The sequence below is a fragment of the Ambystoma mexicanum genome, chromosome 3p (genome assembly GCF_040938575.1).
Source record: "Ambystoma mexicanum isolate Mex_15411 chromosome 3p, UKY_AmexF1_1, whole genome shotgun sequence".
Taxonomy (NCBI): domain Eukaryota; kingdom Metazoa; phylum Chordata; class Amphibia; order Caudata; family Ambystomatidae; genus Ambystoma; species Ambystoma mexicanum.
Genome location: NC_090925.1, coordinates 1,197,122,992 through 1,197,147,873, shown reverse-complemented (window position 1 = coordinate 1,197,147,873; position 24,882 = coordinate 1,197,122,992). Strand labels below are relative to the sequence as shown.

The 24,882-nt window shown below is 42.5% G+C and overlaps 1 protein-coding gene across 3 annotated transcripts in view; it reads right to left on the bottom strand.

The window, feature by feature from the left end:
- The window catches only part of SPOCK1 (SPARC (osteonectin), cwcv and kazal like domains proteoglycan 1), a 3,006,883-nt gene that overhangs the window by 139,509 nt on the left and 2,842,492 nt on the right, over nt 1-24,882 (bottom strand). For all 3 annotated transcript variants that reach the window (XM_069652611.1, XM_069652609.1, XM_069652610.1), the window contains one exon: nt 6,655-6,876. In XM_069652611.1, the coding sequence (XP_069508712.1) occupies nt 6,655-6,876 (222 nt within the window). The remainder of the gene's footprint in view (nt 1-6,654; nt 6,877-24,882) is intronic.

Here is a 24,882-nt window from a genome sequence, read left to right as displayed (position 1 = left end):
TACACAAGTTTAAGCCATTACTTAAAAAGGTTTGACGGGGAGAACCCCCTCGAACCACTTTTGGCTCATTTGGTCTCCCTCGCTATCTCTCTGTCACTTTCACATGTTTGGTCTAAGGGCGGAGCCCTTTCCCTCTGTGGGCTCTCTTATAGGCGGGCCGACATTAGCTTCAGGCCCTGTTTAACACTATTGGCTATGCCTCAGGTTGCAATCCCATTTCACACTTATTCCATTTACAAATGAACTGCAACCTTTATGCCTAGTATAGTTGGGACGCAGCTTCCGATAATGCAAAATAAGAAAGAAGGGAGAGACTACAGAGGGCCTCATTTTTGAACATCAAAGTGCGAACAATCGTAAATGCCTCCCTGCCATATACTTGCTTGGTGCAAGGTATCTACACAGATCCCTATTGAATCCGCCAGCTTAGAACAGGTGCAAATAGCTGGTGTATTTCATAGGACTCACATACATGTTTACAGCTGGTAAACATATATGGATTTATATGATAGAGTGTATGGGATGGCGGATTTACACATTGGAATACACCACCCTGCTCCATCATATAAATCGACTAAAATTACCTAATTCGAAAAATGCATGCATGCAAGTTTTATGCCTGCTTTGATGCTTTTTCTACATGCATTGTATGAACATGTTCATTTAGAATTACCCCCAGAGTAAGGAGGATGAGAGGGGTAACAGTGCGATGGAGGGGGCTTTAGTGCTATCACAGCAGTCAGTGAACAGTGAGGTGCTCCATCCACAGCGGAAATGCTATTGCATTCTTTCACAATTATACACCCCTTTCTACAAACAAACCTATATCTGGGGCAGGCTCTCTTACGCTTCCTGTAGACAAAGCAAAATATTAAAATGGAGACACTGGGAATGGTAATGGGTAATCATGTTTATTGAAGTAAGGTGGTGGTGATGATGATGATGTAACAGGATACATCAGTATGACATCCAGTCTGGTGGACTTATAAGTAAGGGAAACCAGCTGTGTGCTATGAGGTTCTACTCTTTAAGAACCTTAGTATACGTTTTCATTATCCCTGTTTTATTAAATTAAGGAACGCCCGCTGATGCGCATTGAATGCATAGTAACTATGACATCTTTTCAAATACAATGGAAAGCTTTAACGCGGTGGCATTGGAACTGTTCTTTGTGCTTTGCACAGTGACCTGGCTGCTTTGCAAGTCCTATTTGACAGGAGAAGAGTTTACAATTCAAGTGATTGGCTGCTGTGCCATTGGGATCTCCAGGCGCAGTGCTCAGGCTTGACGTGATAGTGTGGAGGATTGTCGGCTGGGTAATCTAGAGTTTATACTGCAGCTAAAGGGTAACATAAGCATTGAAGGAGTTAGAAATAAGCACACAACGTACTTCAATTGAGGGCTTGCTATGATTTCTAAGCAAAACTTAAAATCATCACATTTCCACATATGATGAGCTATGCAAACAAATCCCCCACATGCCCCAGCGTCCCCTGCTTCCCCTAGCAGGCACAGCTACTGTCCTCCCGGCTGATGCCATGGATGATAACAATGGCATTAATGAGGCCTAACCTCACTAACAGCTTACTTTTATCTCTTATAACATTCTTAGTGCTATTTCTGATACAAAAGAATGGGGCGTGATTTCACAAGCTCTTGCTAACCAGTCAGGTGCAGCTTTGGATAATGGTTCAAACCTTTCACCTCTGTCCTGCTCAGAGTCCAGCTCATTAAAATCCTCGACAAGTTGTTGGAATCCAAGACTACGGCTAGCAGAACCATCGAGGGTGTGTTTGTTTAAGAGTAGGGAGTTGGCGCAAATGCTTCTCTGGAGTATTTATCAGGATCAGCGTCATGTGGTAAGCACTTGATAATCGCACTAGATCTTCGACCAGGGAGTGTGGCTGAGTTACTGAAAGATCTAGTGCTTTGCAATCAGAAATTTCATCTTGATAGATACACTGGCTGAGCTATTGCAACCTCCTGAGGTTGCAGCTATAAACCCTGAAGAGGAAAAATCGAAATATACCTTCACCCTGTTAAGTACTCCAACTAGAAGAACAACCAAAGACCATATGGCCACCGATCGTATGAGCTCGTACCAATCCCACCTGCACTCTCGATGGACAAATACCGGATGAAATACCCTCTTAGTCGACCTTACAACCCAGGGCCAGTGCCTGCATTACCCAGACTGGACGAAAACACCCAAGAAGGAACCAGAGATAACTACATGGACAGAATTGACTAAAAGCACTTAGAAGCCATGCCTCAAGTCATTAGAGACCACATAACTCAGCTGCGTCAGACATGAAGCACACGTGCCATCCACACATTGGGACACAATCAAGCACCCAAATACATGAAGAACACATGCGTACAGTTCTAAAAGTTAGAGGATGGTAACATATTCATACTGTCTGCACGTTTATTATTTTGTCATTAGCTTATCACAGCAACACAGAACCTCAAGAAGCAAGAAGATGTGTGAATGCTTACATCCAAATAACCCTATGGAATTGCAGGAGCACTCGAGGGAACTGACAAAGTCATAATGCACTAACCTATGGATACTAGCGGAAAGCACATACAGCAGAAGACAGACCATGGCTTAGGAAATCATAGTAGGTCAGAAAAGCTGGAAGCTAAACTGGATGCCGTGCAGGCAGAGCTGCCATGCAAGCGTGGAGCAGGACCCACTGCCAAGGTCGCAATGTAAGGGGACATTCCTTCTCCTGAACTGAAGTAACACCAATGGGAGAGGTGCACAATTCCTCATAAAATACAGACAAATTCAGAGCTACAGAGCTCACAACCATCGTCTCTGAACACGTGATCCAGCCAAGCTGAGAGTGAGCCAAGAACTGGGAAGCGCAGCCATCTCACGAACCAAGACAGTGACTTGCAACAAAGTTGTTACAGCCAAGCCGAAGTTATACGCTGGGAAAGAAGCACTCCCATGCTGATAGTAATTCACATGCGGTTATGGCGCAGACACATAGTTGCACATACTAACTTGAACAGGTACACTCTGAGCTGGGAATTGATTCTGTCCCAGGCCTAGTGGCTCGCAGCTCGACCAATCACAATTCATGGTCCTAGGGGTGGGTAGCTGGGGCCACCAACCAATCATCAGTTCCGCATACTGTAACAATTAGAAGGTAACAATTTTCGGGGATGGTCCATGCCTGACACCTGACATGGTGAGAGCCAATCCACTAACCTCTATAGGGGTTACTATAGAGGGACTACCACTCCGCATCCAATACTAAGTGGAAATAGGTTTTTGGAGAAGGGCACAGGGTGTGACGTTCTTGTGACGAAATATTCCATCAAAACTGGCCTGCGTGCCAGATTTCTTTGAGCTCTACCTGGATTTTCCCTCAACATGCTAATCCCTGTTGATTTGTTGGCTGAAATAAACCACAGTTGAACTTGCTACCTGTCTGGACTTGCATTCCTTTTGGGAGTGGGAAGGAGTTAGGCCTTCCTGAGTTCGATGTCCGCGAACTTCTAGTAAACTGCCACGCTTGCCTGGGAGTTCTCCCTAACAACCTTGAAATTTGAAACTACATTTCCCAAGATTCATTCCAGAACATTATTGGCCAGGCACACCTTGCATTAGCGAACTGAAGCATGAAAATATGCAATAGTTTCCAGACCCCTACACACCACCACGAAAAAGGTGGTGCGATCCAGGAGTCCACCCAAAGTATAGGATAGCCCAAACACAAAACATATTTTAAACACAGGTCCCATGTTAAAGGTAGAATTCATACTATTTGTTTAATGAGATGATCTGCCCTAGAAACAATTACTGACAGGAGCTGTCAGCCTCTTGGTAGAAATAGCACACCTATCATGAGGGCCACCCAATGGCAAATGAAAATAAAAATAGTTCTAGCTCAAGCAGGCTTCATTCAAGAAATGGTTTGTGCAATTTGGATATTTTCACATTTCCAGCATGGGCGGAAACTCTTGCAGTAAATGATGGGAAAATATGTGTCTAGTGTTGGTGAAGTGAGGTGCATAGCCTCCTTATGCTGGAGATTGATTTAAAAAAAAAAAAACAAAGTCAGACGCTAAATACCTTGCGTAAACGGAAACAAAATAGTTTTCACAAATTTTCCATTGTGGGTAATAGATCAAACTGAATATTTTAAAACAGAATTATCTAGCATGGGAGATTAATATTGTCAAACTTTACTTCATGCCAAAAATATTATATTTTTATGCCTACTCTGAGGCTTGCTTGAGCTAGAAATAATGCTGTATTCTTCAAAGAATCGCACACTTTGTGCTTGGAATAGAAAACAATGATTCTAGCATGTGGGTTACTCGGGGAAAGGATGCTCTCCCATTCTGTGTCCTGGACATCTACCACAGTGTCCTGCTTTAGTGCCCTTCAAGGCTGGCATCCTGCCATCCTTGACCCGCCACTCTTGGACGAATTTAAGCAAACAAATCTCTGCAAAGACGCAATAATCCTGCAAATCTTCAATCATACAAAACTGGTTCCATGTGTTTATAACGAATACATTAATAACGAAAACATTTTTGTGAATTAAAAATAACAAAAACATCTTGAATTTCTTTCTATATTTTTAATTTGGGGGGGTCACCCCAAGCCCCCATTTCCCTAGCTGTATTACCCCCCTCCCTCCCAAGTCCCTCACTCTTCTTTATCCCTTATCCCACCCTCATATATAACTTTAACCCAAGATTCGACATGTTTTCGTTATTTATTCTTCGTTATTAAAGTTGTTCTCTATTTGTATTTCGTTATAATCACTGTATACCCCAAAAACCAGGTGATTCAGAGTTGATGTGAAATTGTTCTTGATGGCCGCCGAACATGCAATACGCAGAGCTACTTATAATTTTTCAAACTTCCTGGTGTCTCTATGGTGGATAGCGATCAAGTTACAACTCACACCATCCAAGGTAAAGTGAGCTCAGTTTCTGGACTGCGTGGATCCTCATTGCACTTTTCATGTGCTGTTGCACAGGAATCCATGGTCACAATAAAAGTGCATGTTCTGGGTCTACCAGTAGCGCAGCAATGTGGATATTGGGAGGTTACTTGCTATTTCCACAACATTCAGCATGACAGCTTTGGGAAGGGTTGATCAATGCTGTCTTCACAGCATCCCTCATCACACTTTAGGGATGTTTGATCAATGATGTCTCCACAGAAACCAGCCTGACAGCATTGGGATGGTTAATCAATGCTCTCTGCACAGCATCCAGCATGACAGTATCGGGAAATGCAATCAAGGCTATCTGCACAGCAATAGGCATGCAGAATGGGGAGGGGAACAGTGCTCAATGCTGTCTGATTGACATGCAGCAAAACAGCATAGGGAAGGCTAGTCAATGTTGTCGGCGTGGCATCCAGCATGCCAGCATAGGGAAGGGAAGGTTGATCAATGCTGTCTGCATGACATCCAGCATGACAGCATTGGGAAAATGAATCAATGCTATCAGCACAGCATCAAGAATGGGCACATTCGAAAGAGAGATCATTGTTGTTTGCACGGCATCCAGCATGCATGACAGCATTGGGAAGGCTGATCAAGGTCAGAACAGCATCCAACATGGCAGCATTGCAAAGGTGAGATACATCAATGCTGTGTGCATGGCATACGGCATGGGGAAGGCTGATCAATGTCTGCACAGCATACAGCATGACAGCATAGTGAAGGCTGATCAATGCTGTGTGCATGGCATACGGCATGGGGAAGGCTGATCAATGTCTGCACAGCATACAGCATGACAGCATAGTGAAGGCTGGTCAATGCTGTGTGCATGGCATACGGCATGGGGAAGGCTGATCAATGTCTGCACAGCATACAGCATGACAGCATAGTGAAGGCTGATCAATGCTGTGTGCATGGCATACGGCATGGGGAAGGCTGATCAATGTCTGCACAGCATACAGCATGACAGCATAGTGAAGGCTGATCAATGCTGTGGCATGGCATACGGCATGGGGAAGGCTGATCAATGTCTGCACAGATGTCTGCACAACATACAGCATGACAGCATAGTGAAGGCTGATCAAGGTTGTTTGCAAATCATCCAACATGACAGCATAGAGAAGGTTGCACAATGCATAATCTGATTTGGGGTCTTCAGTAGCTCACCACATTGCGCTTAGGAGGATGTACCAATGTTTTTCAGTCAAATTACCGATGTTTCATAGTCAAAATGTTGATGGCTGACCTTAGTATGAGCCAAATATTACTCGTGTCAATTAAGGTTTATTTCACTAAGCCTGCTGGCTCAATTATCCCTAATCTGTGAACTGGTTGAGACCAAAACATGTAAATGGGGAAACGTTAGTGAAAATCGGTGTAGCTGATTTTAAGAAATCTATCCTGAAAAGGAGTTTCAAACCAAAGAAAATGCGTGTTTATATACAGAACCAGCGAATTTTGAAAGTTTAGTGAACATTGGAAAAATAGTTACAAAAGTAAGGGAACCATGAAATGTTTCACTTCTAAGGAAGCTTTCAATTGTCTCATTTACTGTGCATTGAACTGCCTTTGCTATGCGCCCACAATGTGTTCTTGATCGCCAGTGGATATATATGTGACTTTACTGTGTTCCAGAATAATTGCGTTACATATGACAGCTGAGAATGCACAGTACCTTCTGGCTTCTGGAAACAGTAGCACCATTCGTTGTTGGAAAGCTTGCCATCTTTAAACGAGTCGCAGGAATTGAAGAGAGGTTTAATGCAAGGCTCATACTTGTCCAGGTAGATGGCACTGATCTCAGTGTGGTCCAGCAGCAGGTCATAGTTCATGTCCAGCTTGTTGAACATCCAGCCCAGGGAATCCTTGCAAATAGGTAGTATACTTGTATCGAATCCTGCAAATGAACACAGTAGAAAGAGCTGCATTACTTTCTAAAAGAAAATGTATAACGTTTGCACATTTGCAATTCTGAACGTCATGCTGTGTGCCAGATGACGCTGCAGACCACTTATGAGCCTTGAGCACCACCATCTTGTCTAAAACTGGGCTATCTGATAGATTGCTTGTTTTGTGCCTAAGGATACCAAAACATTAGCTTGTTGCAAGCGATGGGAAATCGTGTTGGGTGACTCAGCAATTCATCTACACTATAAAATATCAAGCTTTTCCAGAGATTCATCTGGAAAGGTTTTGGGTAACCTAGGGGTTAAACTGAATTTGAGCCAAGGCTGCTGCCATCCCCATTAGAGATTTATAACATGCCCATGGGGCATGCTCATTTTATTTCTAACTTAGAAGCAAAGTTTACATTATACTTGGAGTGCTGGTGGACGGTGGGAGAAGCCATGGGATGCTGTAGGGGTTCAGAAGGGAACATGGGGATGCTTTCGGAGGAATTCGGGGAGCTAGCTCACTCCCTCAAATGCAACCTCTGGATATTTACGGCTCACTAAATGTTGTTTGTGAGGTGAGTCACATTAATTTCGTCTAGCCTTGCTCATTTAAGTAAGGCCTGTACCAGACCCCCTTTCATGTCTACAAGGTATTGACAATGAAATGCACAGCTCCGTGCTGGTTAATTACAAACATTGAAAGAGGAAGTGCCTCATATGGGCGCAGCCATCGTGGACTGTAATTCGTAAGCAAAACCTCACAATCCAATTATTTTGGCAGCTCAACTTTAACTTAAATCGAAGTAAAACATGGTTAATTTGTTTTCTAAAATTTTCTCATTGAAAAAACATTCATGCAATCTGGACCCATTTTTAAAAATTGACTGCATATATGAATAATGACACAAATTTGACATTATAAACAACTGGACATTTTATATTATTTTATTCTGGGAAGGAAAAGTAAGGGCAGTGGCATAGGTAAGAGCAAGTGGAGGTGGGGTTGAAATCCCTATCATGAAAATATAGAAAGCCATAAAAAAGTAAAATCGACATCAGCAAATTTTTTAGGGAGCCACAAAAGTGTGTAATTTTTAGTTCAGGCAAACAAGCAAAGCAAAATATAGGATATTCTTTAAACATTTTAGGAATGGGGTTGAAGACATTTGAAAGGTACTAAAACCAAATCATATGAATGACTTGATTGTTACGAAATTTAAATATATTATTTAAAGTGTTAAAACCTCACTCGAAGAAGTAATAAAACACTGCATTGCAAACAAAATAACTATCATAAAAGCAACTTTGCACAGGAAAAGCCAACTCTTAAAAGGGGTCTTACAAAGAGTCCAGAACAGGGAAAACAATCTGCCTACACTTTAGAGCTGGATGCAGAGTATTCCTGACCTCTGCAGACACACACGGTAAGTTGTGCCACCCAAATATTTCATACACGGCCCTCCACCACTGAGAAAGCTAGATTGTGCATTGCCACCATCCAGCACACGACCTGAACCGGCAGAAAGAGAGGGCAATTCACATTTTGGATGGATTCATCTTTAGCCCATTTGTTTGTCAGGCATTCAAGAGCTGTCTTGTGGTTGCCTTGCATAGAGATATAGATTTATCTCTTAACAGCATGCTCACAGCACTTCAGGCCATGCCTCCAGATGCAGTTAACCAGCTTCCACACATACACACTGGAAAACACTGGGGAGTGAACTGAACCCTATGGGACCACATATGGCTCAGGGCCCATGGGTGCAACACAGTGATCCCTTCTCACCTTCTGGGTCCTTCTGTGGACGAGCAGGGACTAATTTCAGAATAGTTAACCCAATGTCCAGTAGGTCATGAAGACAGGCAAACCACCTTTCTTGACTGAGATATAATAACCATTAGCAAATCATCTGCCATTCAGACCATATCAGAATCTGTCCATGATTGACCCTAAAGCTGGAGCGAAAGACATCAAAGAAGCCAACCTCTTCCAAATATTTCTAGTGTGGGTCAACACTAAATTTAAAACAATCTTTCCCAGCAGGGTGATTTTGGAGAGATAGTTTGATAACATCCAAATCATGCTAGTTTTTTAGGGATGTGTCAAATTGGCGCAATTTATAATGGTAGCGTGGGGACCAACTCTTATAACTAAAAAAAGGAGATAAAGCAAAAGCACCAGTTTAAAAAACGAACATGTGAACTGTAGCCTGCACACAGCATCTGAAAAATGACATGTGCACAGAAATGTGCAATGTTATCAGCCCATCCACAGCTAGAGTATATGTGAAACATTGTATGACAAAGCACAACAAATCATCTTTTCAGTTACATGGGAGGATCCAGCAATCTTTTGTAAATTGTAGAACTGTCCATTCTGAGATGAAAAGCACAGCATTTCTTAAGAGAGTAAAACAATTGAGTCTAGGCCTTGCATTGTGTATATTTTCCTTTGAAGGACTGGGAATCAGCTTTGTAGAAAGAAAGATATAGAAGTATCAAAAACTTATAGTCTTGGGCAGGACTTTGATTGCAAAGAAAAGTTATAATGTTGTTCGGTTTTAGGTGACAATTGCAACCAGGAAGATGACATAACTTTTAAAGGCTGCATTGGTGAATAAAGCCACTTTGGCCTGAAAGGTAAAACTGCAAACAGTCTCCAAACAGTCCCCAAAAAGCAACAAGACATGGGAGATGTTGTCCTCTCAGAAAAAGACACCAGCTTTCGAAGCTCAACTATAATGGTTTATGAGTGGCTGGACAGGCCTTTCAGAGCAAAACAGACTAAAACTCATTAACAATTGCATTTGTTATTGAGCCTACGCAAATGCCTTAACAACTATACAGCGTTGATTCTGAGGAGTAGTCTCGCCTAAACTAATCTGACTTTCCCATTAGGTAGCTCTTCCAGGGAGGAGGCAAGTCATACTGTCGAAGACTTGGAGTCTGACTGAAGTGATAGAAAGTGGCTGTACTTAGTGAAGTGGCGGACTGGGTCACAAATGTCCCTGACATCTCTGTACTTCAAAGGACATTGTACCATGACATCCAGCATTCTCTGCAGGCATAAATGGCCCGGAATCTGATGCAAAGGAACTAACATTAAACGACACCAGATGTTCTCTTTTCAAGCAGGGAATGATATCATTTCTGATTGTGATTCATTCCATCATATGTAAGAAAATAATGCACAATGTGAAATGTACATATAGAATCATATCTTTGGTTGTAACCTTTGAAGGAAATGTCATAAAAAATTATGTCTTTGTAATTTTCAGAGTGAAAGGCTCTATCAGCTGCATGTAAAAAACATCTTTTTTATGTTTATTTCATTATGTAAATTAGGAGAATGTGGATATTTTCAGGAAGACATTGTATGTGCCAGTGATTCACATAACCTAGAATACATGCCAGTGAGACCTTTATTCTGTTCTAGGAATGGAATTTATATGCAAAAGTATCAGAGAACAAAAGATCAAAAATTGTAACACATAGATCACAAATCATGCGAAGATCCGACAAACATCTTTTGATTTGTCTAAGTGAGAGCAATCTGAAGAACCAATTAGTGACATGATAACATGTGTGGAATATGATGTTTTAGAAAGTTACAAGTGTTTAGTGCCAAAATCTCTAAGATGACATCACATCTTATGGGAAAGAAACTGGTCTTGGAAGTCACTCCCATCAGACTGCCCTCTTCATTTATATTTCCAAATGAGCACAGAAGGACTGAAAGACATCCAAGAAGCCAAACTCTTCCAACTACTTCTAGGCTGGGCCAATACTACACATTAAAACATATTTCAAAACATGGTGCCTTTGGAGATAGTGTGTTGTCACTTTTGGAACACTGTCCAACCACATACACTGACCAATAACATTCCAGAAATGATCTGCACCTAGATAGTGTGATGTCACTTTTGGAACACTGTCCAATCACATACACTGACCAATAACATTCCAGAAATGATCTGCACCTCTGAAGGAGTGGCTTCTGATCTATAAAAGTCCAGATCCTTTGATTCTAGTGAGGCTGACTGACTGACTAACTGGCTGATTGACATAAGGAGAGAAAGGGGAATTGATAACAGACAAGAGAATGGAATAGATTGCTTTCCTTTGGTCCCATGTTTTGGATTACAAGCAGCACACTACAAGAGAGGCCTACCTGGAGTTAAAGATTCCACACCTTCTTTGGTGGGAATGACAACAGACAACTCTAAATATAGGAAGACACTGACAGCACCTTGCTGAATGATGCCCACCTGTCACAGAGGTGGGGAGTACAGCCAGTTCTTAAGAGGGTGCCCACCTTTCTGTGAGACAACCAAAAGAAATGAATGTATGTTTGTAATATCAAGGGGGAAACCATTCTGAGGAAAGTGGTACTCTAAAGGGGAATAGACTAAATCCCAACCTTTTTATCAGTGATTGTATTGAGGGTGAAGATTATGTAAATAAATTGTACATCCTGAAAAGTTAGGAAATATTTCAGATGCATATCTGCCTCTCGAACTATAGAATTGTTGGACTAGATCCTATGGTGTGTGTACCTCAGGATCCACTGCCCCCTTCTCTGTGCAATGATCAACCACAGAAGAGGTATTCTGTTAGTCAAAAGGATATTTCAATGTGTGCCTACCTAGAAAAAGAAATGTACTGTTTACATCACCAAAGTTATGTTATGGTGCTGAACCATTCAAGCCAAAGGGGAAAGTGTAATTCATCACTGCAGATTTTTGGCCTTTAAGTCATCCATTGAAAATTTGAAAGGTACGCTGTTAAGCAGTAATGCATTAGAAGCACCACTAAAAGGAATTGAGTGAACAGGCATGTTAAACAGACATTTTTCTATGTACAAGCAATTTACATGCAGTAATGTCAAGTAGGAGGTATTTCAATTCAGTTTTGTAGAAGGCTGTTTGAAATTCAGACATGTCTATTGAGTATGGGGGTGGCTATTTTCAATAAAGAGGAAGTAGAGTACTTAGATAGGCAGATATATTTTGATTCAATTTTGTTTTATCAGATGAAAGCTTTATCCAGAGATCTCATTCACTTTTGATCCATAGTGGATGGGAGCAGAGAGTATCTGTAAATGTAGCATAGAAAATTGATCACCATCGGAGTTGGACTTTTTTATATGCATAATTGGTTGATATTTGAGTTATTTATGTATTTATATTTTATTAAAAAACTGACCTACTGCTTAACCGTGTGTGTTTCTTGTCCCAAAAGGGGAGGAAACTGTAAGGAATTAATATGGTTATATTGGAGTCCCAGGTTCGTAAATAAAAAAAATGTGTGTATATGATTTGGGGTCAGGTGAAAATTCTACAGAACTAATTGTCAACGGATTAAAACATCTTCCAGGTGCCACTATTGTATTGATATCAATGATAAAAATTACAATTTAGATAATTCCATAAAAGTATAACACAGCAATGCACAATACAATCCATTCATAAGCTATGAAATGAGCAAACATGAAAGCTTCTCCACTGAGCCATAACAAAACATAACTTCCCATCCCCTTCAAAATCAGCACATTCAATACATTATAACTGATAATGCTTACATAAAAGCACCCATAAGATTTTTTCTAGCAACCCAATGCCATACAGTGCTTCATCAATTTAACCTACTTGTATTTATGGAGACTTGATGGGCAGGGCTATCATTATTAGCAGTCACTGCAATGGGCATGCAGTGTAAACAACTCTATAATTGGGCATGAGAACAGCGTCTTTAATTTGAGGCGAGGTCTCAGAGCCAACACTGGGATAATACCAACCCCATGTGCACTCAGTCATATGTTTAAAGACACAATGGTATCCACTATTTGGCACAATCCTTTTGGCAGTGCTGTCTGGCTGAATCGGCTGATCACCAACCTGAGGAGTTCAACAGGCCGCTTTCCTTTTAAAGTGCCAACTGATTTTTTCAAAGTTATTTTAAGGGATGTTTCTGGCCAAGTCACGTAATTGCATGCTCATTGCCTTTACTGAGGGTACAGGAAAGTCCTTTAAGACATAGGACACAAACCCACTGGCTCCCACCACCAAGGCTACAGCTTTCCAAATGCATTTGGTGGAATGCCAGTGATACAACATTGTCTAATAACTACACATTCCAGCATTCACTCTGACCTCATACATATCCAACCAGCTTGTATCCATCCATAATTAAAGCACATCATGACACACCTCATTTTCTTACTGAACACACACATATATACGGACATCATCCACACACCATCTCACAACTCCGTTAGACAGAAATATTGAACAGTGTTTGCCAACAACAACACTAAGGCAACCAAGGACAAGTGGAAACCATATGTCCTCAACCACACAAACTGTAGGAAGCTGCCATCCGAACATCTTGACATGCCTCTCATGCTAACTCAAAACACCATCACTAACATACACCCACATTCACCACTAAATTTCACACGACTCAAAGATGCATGAGGTGCACATCTAACTGCAAAAGTCTTATCCAACACAATCCACTTCCACATGAGCCCACAATGTGCAGCACCAGACTGGCACCAAAATAACACTTTTTCTAGCAAACCCATACACCTGGCATGACAATAACTGTATGCTACCCAATCCAGACATCCAGCACCACACAGGTACTTCAATACATGTTTGCTACTAACACTATACATCTGGCCCCAAACTGGCACCACAATAACTTTTGCTATGAAATCCATACATTTGGCACGATTATAACGTTTTATAACAAATCCATACACCTGTCCCCATACATGTACTACAATAAACTTTAGGCTATCCAATCCATACATCCCCCACCAAATGGGTACTACGATAAATATTTTGCTATCCAATCCATACATCCCCCACCAAATGGGTACACCGATAAATATTTTGCTATCCAATCCATACATCCGGCACTGCATGAGCACCACAATAAAGTCTATGCTATCCAATCCACACACTTCGCACAAGTACACCAGAATGCACAATAAACAATCAGCTCTCTTATCGAAGACAAAAGGCGCAAAATGACATCAACTGCAATATCTAATCCTAAACAAAAGGCACTGTATGGTGCTTAACAAAGGTTGCAACATTCAATTCATAACATGAGGCACATTCAGACCCCCATGACAATATTTATTTCACGCCACACATGGTACGCACATCTTGCGTTAGTGTTTCCAAATCCTGAATGCCACATGCACATTGTCCTTACTAAACCTGCAAATCCCCAAGAGGGTTAAATATATACAATAACCTTTGTGACACACCCTACCTTGCTCCACATGTCTTCACAACTATGTTCAAACCAACATATAATGCAGTACGCCTTTTAACTCATCACTTTATAGTATTTCACCAACATAACTATGTAAGTCTTCCACCCATTCCAAATGCCCATCTCACTCTCAGCCAGTGCATATAAGGCAAAACCTAAATGTCAAACAAAAACAGTCAACAAAAACAAGTGTCCCAGATATGTGATGTCATCTTTGATATCCTGGGTGTTAGTCTTAGCAGTGCACAGTGGTGGCGCAAGTTATGGTTGCTTAGCTTACCATGACTGGCAAATTTCAAGTTTTTTTTCGGTTTTACTTGTAACCATAACGTCCCTTTAACAAAGTTTTTTCACTGAATTTCATAGGTTTTTATTAGTGCAACTTAACCATAAAGTCCCTTCAACTAAGTTTTTTCACTGATTTTCATAGGTTTTTACAAAACTCCCCTTAATTTGCTACAAGTTCCTTATACCTATTTTGAAGGATTACACCTAAAAATCACACTCACCCGCAATCCAGTTGCTCTAGAGTCCACGGACAGTGCAAAAGTTGTCGGACATCAGGTAGCATTCATAAAACCCGCAAGCACAGGGGACAACATGATATGTCGTACTTTTCAACCAACAAACACATAAAACAACATTACTTACCTTTTTGTTCAAATCATCATTTAAAAATTTACAAATTATTCAGAACGCCATATAATTGAATGCACCAAACACAAACCATAACTGTACACCTCATACTATCACTTCAGTATAACTCTTCATACAGACTCACATACACCAGGCGCTCATTCTACAACAACCGCTTACCAAATAGTAAGCACACTGCACTTATTTCTCCATTATTACCATTCATTATTTAAACATTTCTTGTAGCAAATATCACATTTTTTTTATCTTAACAGAAATAGCAAATACACTTGAGTGGTTGGAAGAAAACTTTCCAAAAGAAGAAAGAAGTGATGATGACATCTCTAATGGTAAACAATACATCTTTCAATATAAATAAAGAATGTAATTTATACAGAGCTCAGTGAAATAATAATTTCTGCTTTTCTTATAGTACATACCTTACATGAAGAAACAACACCCCAATTTAAATATTATGAGGAACACCAAGATAATTGCTATCCCCAACTGCACATAATTAAATCATGATCGTGTCTGCAAAATTGGATGAATTTAGTAATGACTTTAAGGAACTTTTAAATTATGTTAAAAATCATGTTATTAAAAATGTTAATTATCACTGTCCTTGTACCGGTCCTCCTTGCCCCCAGCAATCGCCCCCATCAAATTCCCCAAATTTAAACAAAAGACAATTTGATGAAACTTCATTCCCTCTCTGATAATCATTGTATAGAAATAGCATATTCTCCCATGTACGTTTCCCATCACTTTCATAAATAGATACAATTTATATACTATAAATATCTTGTATATTATACTGTCATTAATTTTTTTTAAACCCCAATTAATAGTCTGCACACCATACGATTGTTCGGGGTGTCCATTTACGAAATAGAGTGTTCGCAGACATCGTGCCATGCCCGGACATGTCTGTTCTCACATGATGCACTTTTAATTAGTCTGTCGATAGCATGCCTGTTTTCAGACATCCACGCACATGCACTCTGCGTCTCCCGCTCAATGGATGTCCTCAGAGGTCACCGGATGTCATCATGTAGCCGCACCTATGCAGCATGATGGCATGTCCACGGACGGTGTCCATCACCGCGGACAGTTTGAAACCACATTTTCTGCCAATCCAGGGTGTTTCAAGTCCTAGACCCATACTTAGTTGATCTGTCAACTTTTACAACTTTCCAAGGACAATTTTCTACCAGATAGTCCGCGGACAGTTGCTCGGTCCATGGACGGTTACTCTGAAGGGGCCCACCAATTACCCGTAGTCATTCTCAATCTTGCCCTCTAGGAGAGAGCATCTTAGAGGACCTGCTTTGGCAAACCAACTGCAACCAGCATTAATAGCATCACTCATGGCCATCCCTAAACCCCAGCCACCACCATCACCACAACAACCACCTGTAGGGCCTGGATAGGGGAACAGGTGCCGAGATACAGAAGAGGATGAAGAGGAACAGCAAGATGAGGTAGAGGAAGTGCCTACATTCAACGCCTAGAGTGAGTCATGGGTGTGGTGTTTTTTTACCGCCATTGGGTGAGTATTAAAGGCTCCGGCAGCCAAGGTGAGATGCACTGTGTGCCTCTCAGTTGTGGAAAACCTGGGCTGTACTCCTACGGGACCACCTCCATATTCCCTCACACCAGATCCAACAACCTGGGTGCTCTGAGAAATGCTGTTCTTGTCTCAGGGAGAAGCAGGTTGACAAGCTCTACCCCATCTTCCTCAATGGCTCCTGCCACCACACAGACTACTCCTACGGGACAGAGGATCCCGTCAGCCCCTTCTCAGACAATACAGAACGCTGTTGACCCTTATCTTTCGAGGGTCACAGGACTATGTTTGTACTGCAACACACTGATCTGCAAGGGGGAGCAGTTTCAAAGTACTTTCGAGGCCACGGTCAAAGAGCATGAGAAACACTGCAACCTACCTTAAATGTATGGCACGCCCAACATCTTCCCCTGTCCACCTGCCCGTCTGTATCTGTGGTTTGTACCCTTTCCCTCCCCCACCTTACCTGGTCTCTCCTGTAAAAAACGAAAACAATACAAAATCAAAAAACACAACAGGAGCCACCTTTCACGGTTAAAAAATTAGAACTAAGAATAAAAATCACAGGACCTTTTGCAGCCTGCACAGTCCATGGACAGTACAAATGTCTGCAGATACCTGGGAAATTCCAGACATGGGGTGGGGGATTAAAATAAATGTACTTGTTTTTCATTGAAAAATAGTGGCTCTTAAAAGAACCTTTTTTTATTTTTGGGAGTTTGATATATTGAACTAAAAAATGTTCTTCATTATGGATATTTGCCCGGTTCAAAGTGACTGCTGCTGAAAAGTGACTTTGCACTGCCGATACAAATCCTGATTCATGGAACTGTGCAAAGTGTATTTTGCAGTACAAAGTAAAGATACATACAGCTGTGCGTAATGGGCAAGTCGGCTCCCAGGGACGTCATTTCACCAAAATGCCAGTGGTAGTGGAAGTGACATCACATGCCCCTTGACCCCCTGACGACATCACAGGAAGTGATGTCATTTGACCCGACCCCAAAGTGATATCACTTTCATCTTTTGACAAAACAGGAAGTGGTATCACATAGCATTGTACACTATGAAAAATATGGTTACGATATCACTATAATGTGATGTACATTTCATACAAGAATGGATCACCATATGTATCATTAAGATCAGTGTGTATAGGCCCATATTACCAAATGACTGTGAATGCAAGCATACGTCCATGACCAAATGATAATGATGTCTTATTACATAGCACTTATGCTTAAGCGCTTTATATAGAATAAATATACACCCAATATCACCCAACCTGTGTTGGTACTCATTTATCGACCTCAGAAGGATGAAAGGCTGAGTTGAGGCATTTAAGAACAGACTAAATCAGTGACTCGCCCCCTGAAGTGTGCCTGAAATAAAGCTTTAATGAGTCTAGCAATTATTGTATAGAATTCCAGAAAGACACATTATTTGGTATTCCTATTCTTTCTTATTTAGGGTCAGTGCTGAAAGTGTTAGACTTGTGGCACTCCTGTTCTTATTTTTCTTCTTTTTTTTTTTTTAAGGAGCCTGAACAAGAAAGCCAGCCACTCCAGAAGTAAAGATCCACATGGTGCTGGCCACAGCCCTGCTTGCATTACAGACCCCTCCTCCCCCCCGTTTTTTTTTTTTTTAAGAGGTTGCAAGTGAGACCACAGAGGTCACAAGGGAGACATCAGAGGTCGCAGTTGTGACCTCTGGCGACCCCTAAATGACGTCCTTGACGGCTCCACAAGCATTATTTAAAGGAGAAAGCGGCAGCTGGGGTAATCTGACTGTGAGAAGGCTCATCCTTTCTAATATTAAGCCCAACAGAGGCTCACCTTGGAAAAAAAATAATAGCATGTGCGGTACATTACCAACCCCAGTGGTAACATTTTTAGCAAAAACGTTTACTCAGTTACCCTAAGTGAAGCGATGTTTTCAGCAATTCACTACACAACGAATAAAGTCTTGATGAAGCAAGAACACAAACTAAATGGTTCTTCATATGGAATTATAAGTGTATGAAGCTTATCAAATAAGAATATGAGGTTGGGGAATATTACATTGTTTGTGTAAGCGTGCCACACACATCCATTGTTAGTCATGGAAGAACAATGGTGCTTTATTTAAATAAAATGCTCATATTGTTGCCGCTGCAGTATCCGATGCGTGTGAGGAATGTAGCTATCATGAAGGCCGCGCTCCTACAACACGCAGGATGCCAGGACAACAGACGTAAGACCTTGGCAAGCATCGCCCTCCTCCTACCTTGCCTGTCCCTTTTCTATGACCACACACACAATGGGGACATGAGGCACGCTTTACACATTCTTGCTACGTCTTGTTGTAATCTGCGTCCAATGACGTATGCAAGGTCATGGGTCTCAGTTCATTCTACTGTGTTCGGGTCTCACCGGATGCATGATGTGAATGGCAATATCTTAGGACAGAGGTAATGAGATGCTTTCAGCAAATGCGGAGACCTTTACAGTGCTATGAAAACATGTTTCTATATATTGAAAGGGCGTTTATACAACCAGTCCCGAGGGACCCTGGTCTTATTCTGCCATATAATAAACATACCACCAAAACATATAGGAATATCAAATAGAATACCAGATGTACTGACCACATTCTAACTGACCAATGTTTCCATATAAATGTAGTCTTAGGTGGCAACCAGTGGTCGAATTGGTAAATTAAGTTTTCCTGTTCCTATACTTTTATTTTTTTAAAGAAACCGTTCCGAAATTGTCTCGTTTTAAAATAATAGAGTAGGACGCAGTTGAAACTTGCACTTCAGTGCAGTGCACTGAAGGTTCCCGTGAACATTTTTTTGGGGGGTTGCATGGGGCGATTACATGTGATTTTATCGAATGATAAAACAAAGAACACATTTTAAGCGAGGAAAATAAATCTCCCCCCCAAATCCCCAATTTCTTTCAAATACTTTTCTCCATGCCTAAAACTACTATTCCCATTCCCATAGATTTTTGGGTGCGTTTAAAATGCATTCTTTGTTTTCTATTTGATAACATCACTGCATACCGTATGGGGCATGGCGATGGGTTAATGGGGGAGGTGGGCAGCTGAGCAGGGACTGACGTGGCAAGGGACCATAGCCGAGCATAGTGGTGTCTGCCTTTCCTTTGGTCTCCAGGTATCCCCCAAACTTCATAAGATAAACTTGTGTATCACGGGAAAGAGCCCAGCAAATGATGGGTGAAAATAATGAAAGAATGGAGGCGCTCTGCTGTGGGATTCTGTCAAAGAGTTATGCTATTGGGCACTTGGGAGCAGGGAGGAAGAGATTACTGATGCATAGTGCTCAATGTCATGTGCCGCGTGAGCTGGCGCCTGTGGAATCTCTGTCGGGCTTGCCGCCATTGAGTGTTCCACTACGATTTCTCTATGCCATGTGCAGCGGTCTAGTGGTGTGCAACATGGCCACCGCCGGGAGGCTTCCCCCACCCCTCCTCCCGGCGGTCGGTGCATTGCAACCCGCTACCATGGTAATGTTTATTTGAGTCTAAGTGCAAGTCTACTTTTCTTCGTGCACACCACACGGCTTGCCTTTACGTCTCTGTCTCCTCCGCTGCGTCTCACTGCGGTACTGTACCCATTCTTCTCGCTGCCTCTCTTCTCAGTGCAGCATTTCTCTCTCTCTTGTGCCCTCTTCTTGTCCTGTTTTTCTTACCCTTTGCTTCGGTGTGTGCTCAGCGGTCTCATCCGTCACGCTTGCCGGTCCCCCCTCCCGGCTCACGCTCTCTCTCTTTTCGCTTTGGTCCCTCTCCCCGGATCTTCATCCGCTCTTCTTTCCCTTCATCTCTTTCCATCTTCACTGCTTTGGAGTCCTACATTCCGCTGGTCTGCTCTGCAGCTCTCCCTCCTGGCATTCCTCACTGGGTCATTCCCAATCTGGGCACGGCGGTACCAGAACCCATATTCCACCGGAAAGGGACTGAATACTGTCTTACCGATTCCTACTCTGGCTTCACTCACCTGCTACTATTTGTACTTGTGGCGACTGGGATACGCAGAGTTCCTGGATCCATCTTAAGGGTTTATTTGTGCCTTCTGGCTTTTTCCCCTTTCCTAGGTTGTCTCGGGAGTGAGGCCAGTGGGTTGCTGTGCCTCTAAGCAGCCACTGTAAAATCCTCTCGAGGCAGGCCATATCTTCACAAAAAAAAGGAAGTCTATGTAAAAAGAAGAAGACGACCCCGCAAGACGCCATCAGCTCAGGTGAGGAGAGGGGATTTTGTAGAAACTGAAGACCCAACACTACTCGTGAGAGACTCAAGCGCCCAATGCAAGGCACCCGACTAGTTCTCTTGGCTGGAAGAGGGGAACAGTCAGTGCGAATGCCCCAATCCAAGCTATGACAGGCACATAGGACCAGAATATCTCATGTTTCTGTCAGTCTTAAAATGCTTGGGGGGATGGAGGGGCGAGTGTTTGCTTCAAGCTGCAAAACAGGGGTAAAGTGCTTTATATAGATTTGAAGAGCTTGTGGAAACACTAGGTAATCTGGCCCGAGACCGACAAGGAGAACACAGAACCAAGGTGGGTGGCACTGCAATATTGATAGTGGCCCACCTACAACTGTGTGTTGTGTACGCTCTGCCCATGCACCCCTCCTCGCCACCTGCGCTGGAGGCAGTGCAAAGGCGAGGCACGAGGGAACCAATGCCAATTTGAATGGGCAGCTCTCCCCCTTCGTGCTTTCTCTAAGAGAAAATATACATCCTATACTGCCTCCCTTAATCACTGCCTTGAGGTTTGCTGCCTCACCACCCCAAACCAAACAATATCTGGCACCCTGTCACCCACACAAACTCACACTCGCTTTATCAACTCCGCCATCAACACCAAAATCTTTAAGACTACCGAGGCCTAGATTACTGAAAATTCTAAATGTGTGCATGTGCACACAATGCTTGTGCAGTTGCAGCTGAGGTAGTGCATGCACAAATAGGCCTTTGCACCTGCCACCTTACCCAATCTCCCCCACCATTTCCTATCCCAATGTCACAATGGCACTCATAAGATGGCTTTTCTGTGTGGCAGTGCAGGATCTGTAGGTCTGTCACAGGGCGTGGGATCCAGCACCGTCAGTATGGAAGGCCACACTGAGCAGCAGGCCCCTGGCACAGCTTTGGTACCTGTCTAGCATGCAGCTGCGCTTTAAAAGCACGGAATCTGCAGGTCTATTTCTTTGCCAGATTCAAATCCCCACAGTGTTGCTCTCAGCGATTGACCTCTCTAAGTCAGAAACCTGCAGTGACTGAAACAGCACACATGGCTTTGTCGGTTTCCTCTGGGTCATAGGCGTTTCAGGTGAGGCCGAGAACAAACTGTGTATTCCCCGGTTGTGTTGTCACTGCAGTGAAAAGCACTTCCACAACACTGCCCTGACTTTACAGTAGGATGCACCATTTGGAAAATAATGTATACGCTAATGGCTTCCAATGAAAACCATATATAATAATGATATATTGTGTAATTAGGCTGGCTGTAGTAGTTGCTATATTTTGCAAAAGTGCGGGGAAGATGTGGTCCATGCAATGAGGATGTTATCAGCTATCTGCAACCCAGGGACCACCTTTACTCATGACTCAGAGATCTGCTGTGATCTGCTGTGATCCTTAAAACATACAATGGATAACCTCTATGCATCGCAATCTAAAAGATACTTGTGCTGTGCCTTTGGTTGCAGAGAACATGCAAGACAAACATACACAATATGTAACCTTGTAAAATGTCAATGGGGAAGGCTTTGGCCTACCCTTGCCAAACCACCTCTCCAGCAGCCAGGGCCAATCCTACACGATTATTCTGGAATTCAATCTGGTCTTGCTGATTCACTTTTATGCAGACATGCCAGTCTTAGAGAGGCACGATACCACATATGATACATGTGTCCAGAAGTATTCATTTCTTCGGGTTAGTGATACCACGGGACTATAGAGGAGTTGCAAAATGGAAATAGTTCACAAGACATGTGGTGAGCAAATTTCACTAAAATGCCTAATTATTGGTGGGGTCAAACAATTGGATTATATATGTTACAGGTTGTTTCTTAATCATGTAGATCTGGTAGGGGAGCAGCAAATTAGCAGAGGAAATGTGTCAGCATGCACATGGCTGTAGAACAGATTTTTCTTGTTGCCTAGTGCCTTCGGGCACCCTCCTCTGACTGGACTATTGAGTCTGGTCCACCCCACCTCCCCACACTTTACCCTTATCCTGACCCCTGTGCACTTGCCCCCCAGGCTCCCCACTTGCACTTACCTCGAGCACCTATCCAGCCCCCACCGAACCCCCCTGCACTTCCGGTTGCTGCACTTGCACAATTCGAATGTCAGAAGGCCTAGTAGGGCCGTTTTATTGCTGTTCATCCTCCTCTGTCCCTCCTCCCCATTCGCCATGTGGCGCCTGGAAACACTTTCTGATGTATCGGCGCCTTACAAATGTTCAATATATAAATAAGTATTCCCGATGGATGCCACAATTAAAGTTATGGGAACATAATCCATTTAGTTAGAGAAATGCATTCTGAAGGACAAATTATGTTTTTTGACATTAATCCACTGAGGAAATACCTCGTTTTGGGAGGTGATGGCAAACGTGTTAGAATGGTATCACCATATCTCAAACCATGAACTTTGGTATGATGGAAACTTTGCATAGGTGCAAGAGCAATGATTTTGTGGGAAAACATTTCCCTAGTGCAAAAATGTTTTGACATTCTTTTTTTGTTTTTTTACCAACGTGCTTGCACTGATGTAGAGTTTCTGTAATGTGATCCATGGTGCATGTTTTGATAAAAATCTTAATTTCTTTAAAAAAATATAAAGTTGTTTATTTTATATGTTTATTTATTTATGGTATTTATAGAACGTCCACACCCAAGGGTATCACAGCATTTGTTACAATCAGAATACATGCATATTCAGTCAGTTACATAAAGGACAAACAATCGGATATATTAAGGACATCAGTCATATTTGTCAAAGAGCCAGGTTTTAACAAGTTTTTTGAATGTTGAATATGACTGTTTATTTCTAATGGATGCAGGCAGAGTGTTCCATCGAATGGCGGCAGCAACTGCAAAGCTGGAGCCTCCTGCCCTTTTGCTCTCATACCGTGGAATGACAAGAGAGATGCTGGCGCTGGATCGGAGTGCACGCAATGGTGTTTTCTGGGTGATACAGTGATTGGGGAATGTTGGTGCTTCTTTGTAAATGCACTTGTGGGCCAGGGTGAGAGTCTTGAAGTCAATCCGCGCTTTGATGGGCAACCAATGAACGTCTCGTCTGTGGTTGCTGCGTTTTAGACCAAGAGCGACTCGTAGGGCTTTGTTCTGTGGTAGTTGTAGTTTTGTTAGGTTGGTAGCTGAGGTGCCTAGGAGGAGCATGTTGAAATAGTCCAATTCGGAAAGGATCAGGCCTGGCACTGTCAGGCAATTAATTGGTGACAGGAATCGTCTGCTTAGTGAGATGAGTTTGGAGGTATACGCTGTGGAGGAAGATGGAGCATTAATGTGCCTGGACACTGACAGCTCAGCTTCTAGGTAGACTCCCAGCATTTTTAACCTTTTCAGGACTGAGATAACTGTACCGTCAATGCAGGTGGAGGAGTAGTTGTCAAAACATTTTAGATGGGTGTGGGTGCCCACAATGATGAGCTCCATTTTATCTTCATTGAGGCAAAGTCTGCGTGTAACCATCTAGTTTTGGATAGTCCTATACACTTTATTGATTGTGATGGTGTGCGGTCCAGTGTGTAGTTGCCAGAAATAGGGATAAGGATTTGGGTGTCATCAGCAAGTTTGTGTATGTGATGCCCATAGAGACAGAAGATCAAACCAGGGTTTTGTGTAAGTGTTGTAAGCGTCAGTGATAGGAATGATCCTTGGGGAACCCCAAGTCGTGCAGAGATGGGATCAGCTGCCTCTTCACTAATGAGGACTCTAGTGATACATTCAGATAGGAATGATTGGATCCAAAGCGTGACTTGTGGTGAGAAGTTAAAGTTTTGGCTAAGAGTCTGGCAAAGGTTTTCATGGTCGACTAAATCAAATGCAGCAGATAGGTCTAGGAGGAGGAGAATGCTTAGGTTTCCTGATTCCCAGATGCTGTCCATCTGGATTTCGAGGTCCAGTAGTGCAGTTTGCATGCTATGTTTCGGGCGACAGCCTGATCGTCTTCAGCAAAGAAGGTGGTAGCACTTGAGGAAGGGTTGTAGTTGAGAGCATGCTACACAATCTATTATCTTCACCAGAAAGGGCACAGTGGTAATGGAACAGTAGTTAGTTGGTATGGTAGGGTCAAGAGTGGGTTTTTGAGGAGTGGGGTGATACATGCTGCTTTGATATTGGTTGGAACAGAGTTAGTGGTGAAAGAGGCGTTGATAAAGTCGGTGATCATTGGGGGTCAGAGTGAGGGTGCAATGTTTTACTAAGCGGGAAGGTGTCTCCCTTGCAATTAGATGGTTTTAAGGTGAGGATGGTAGA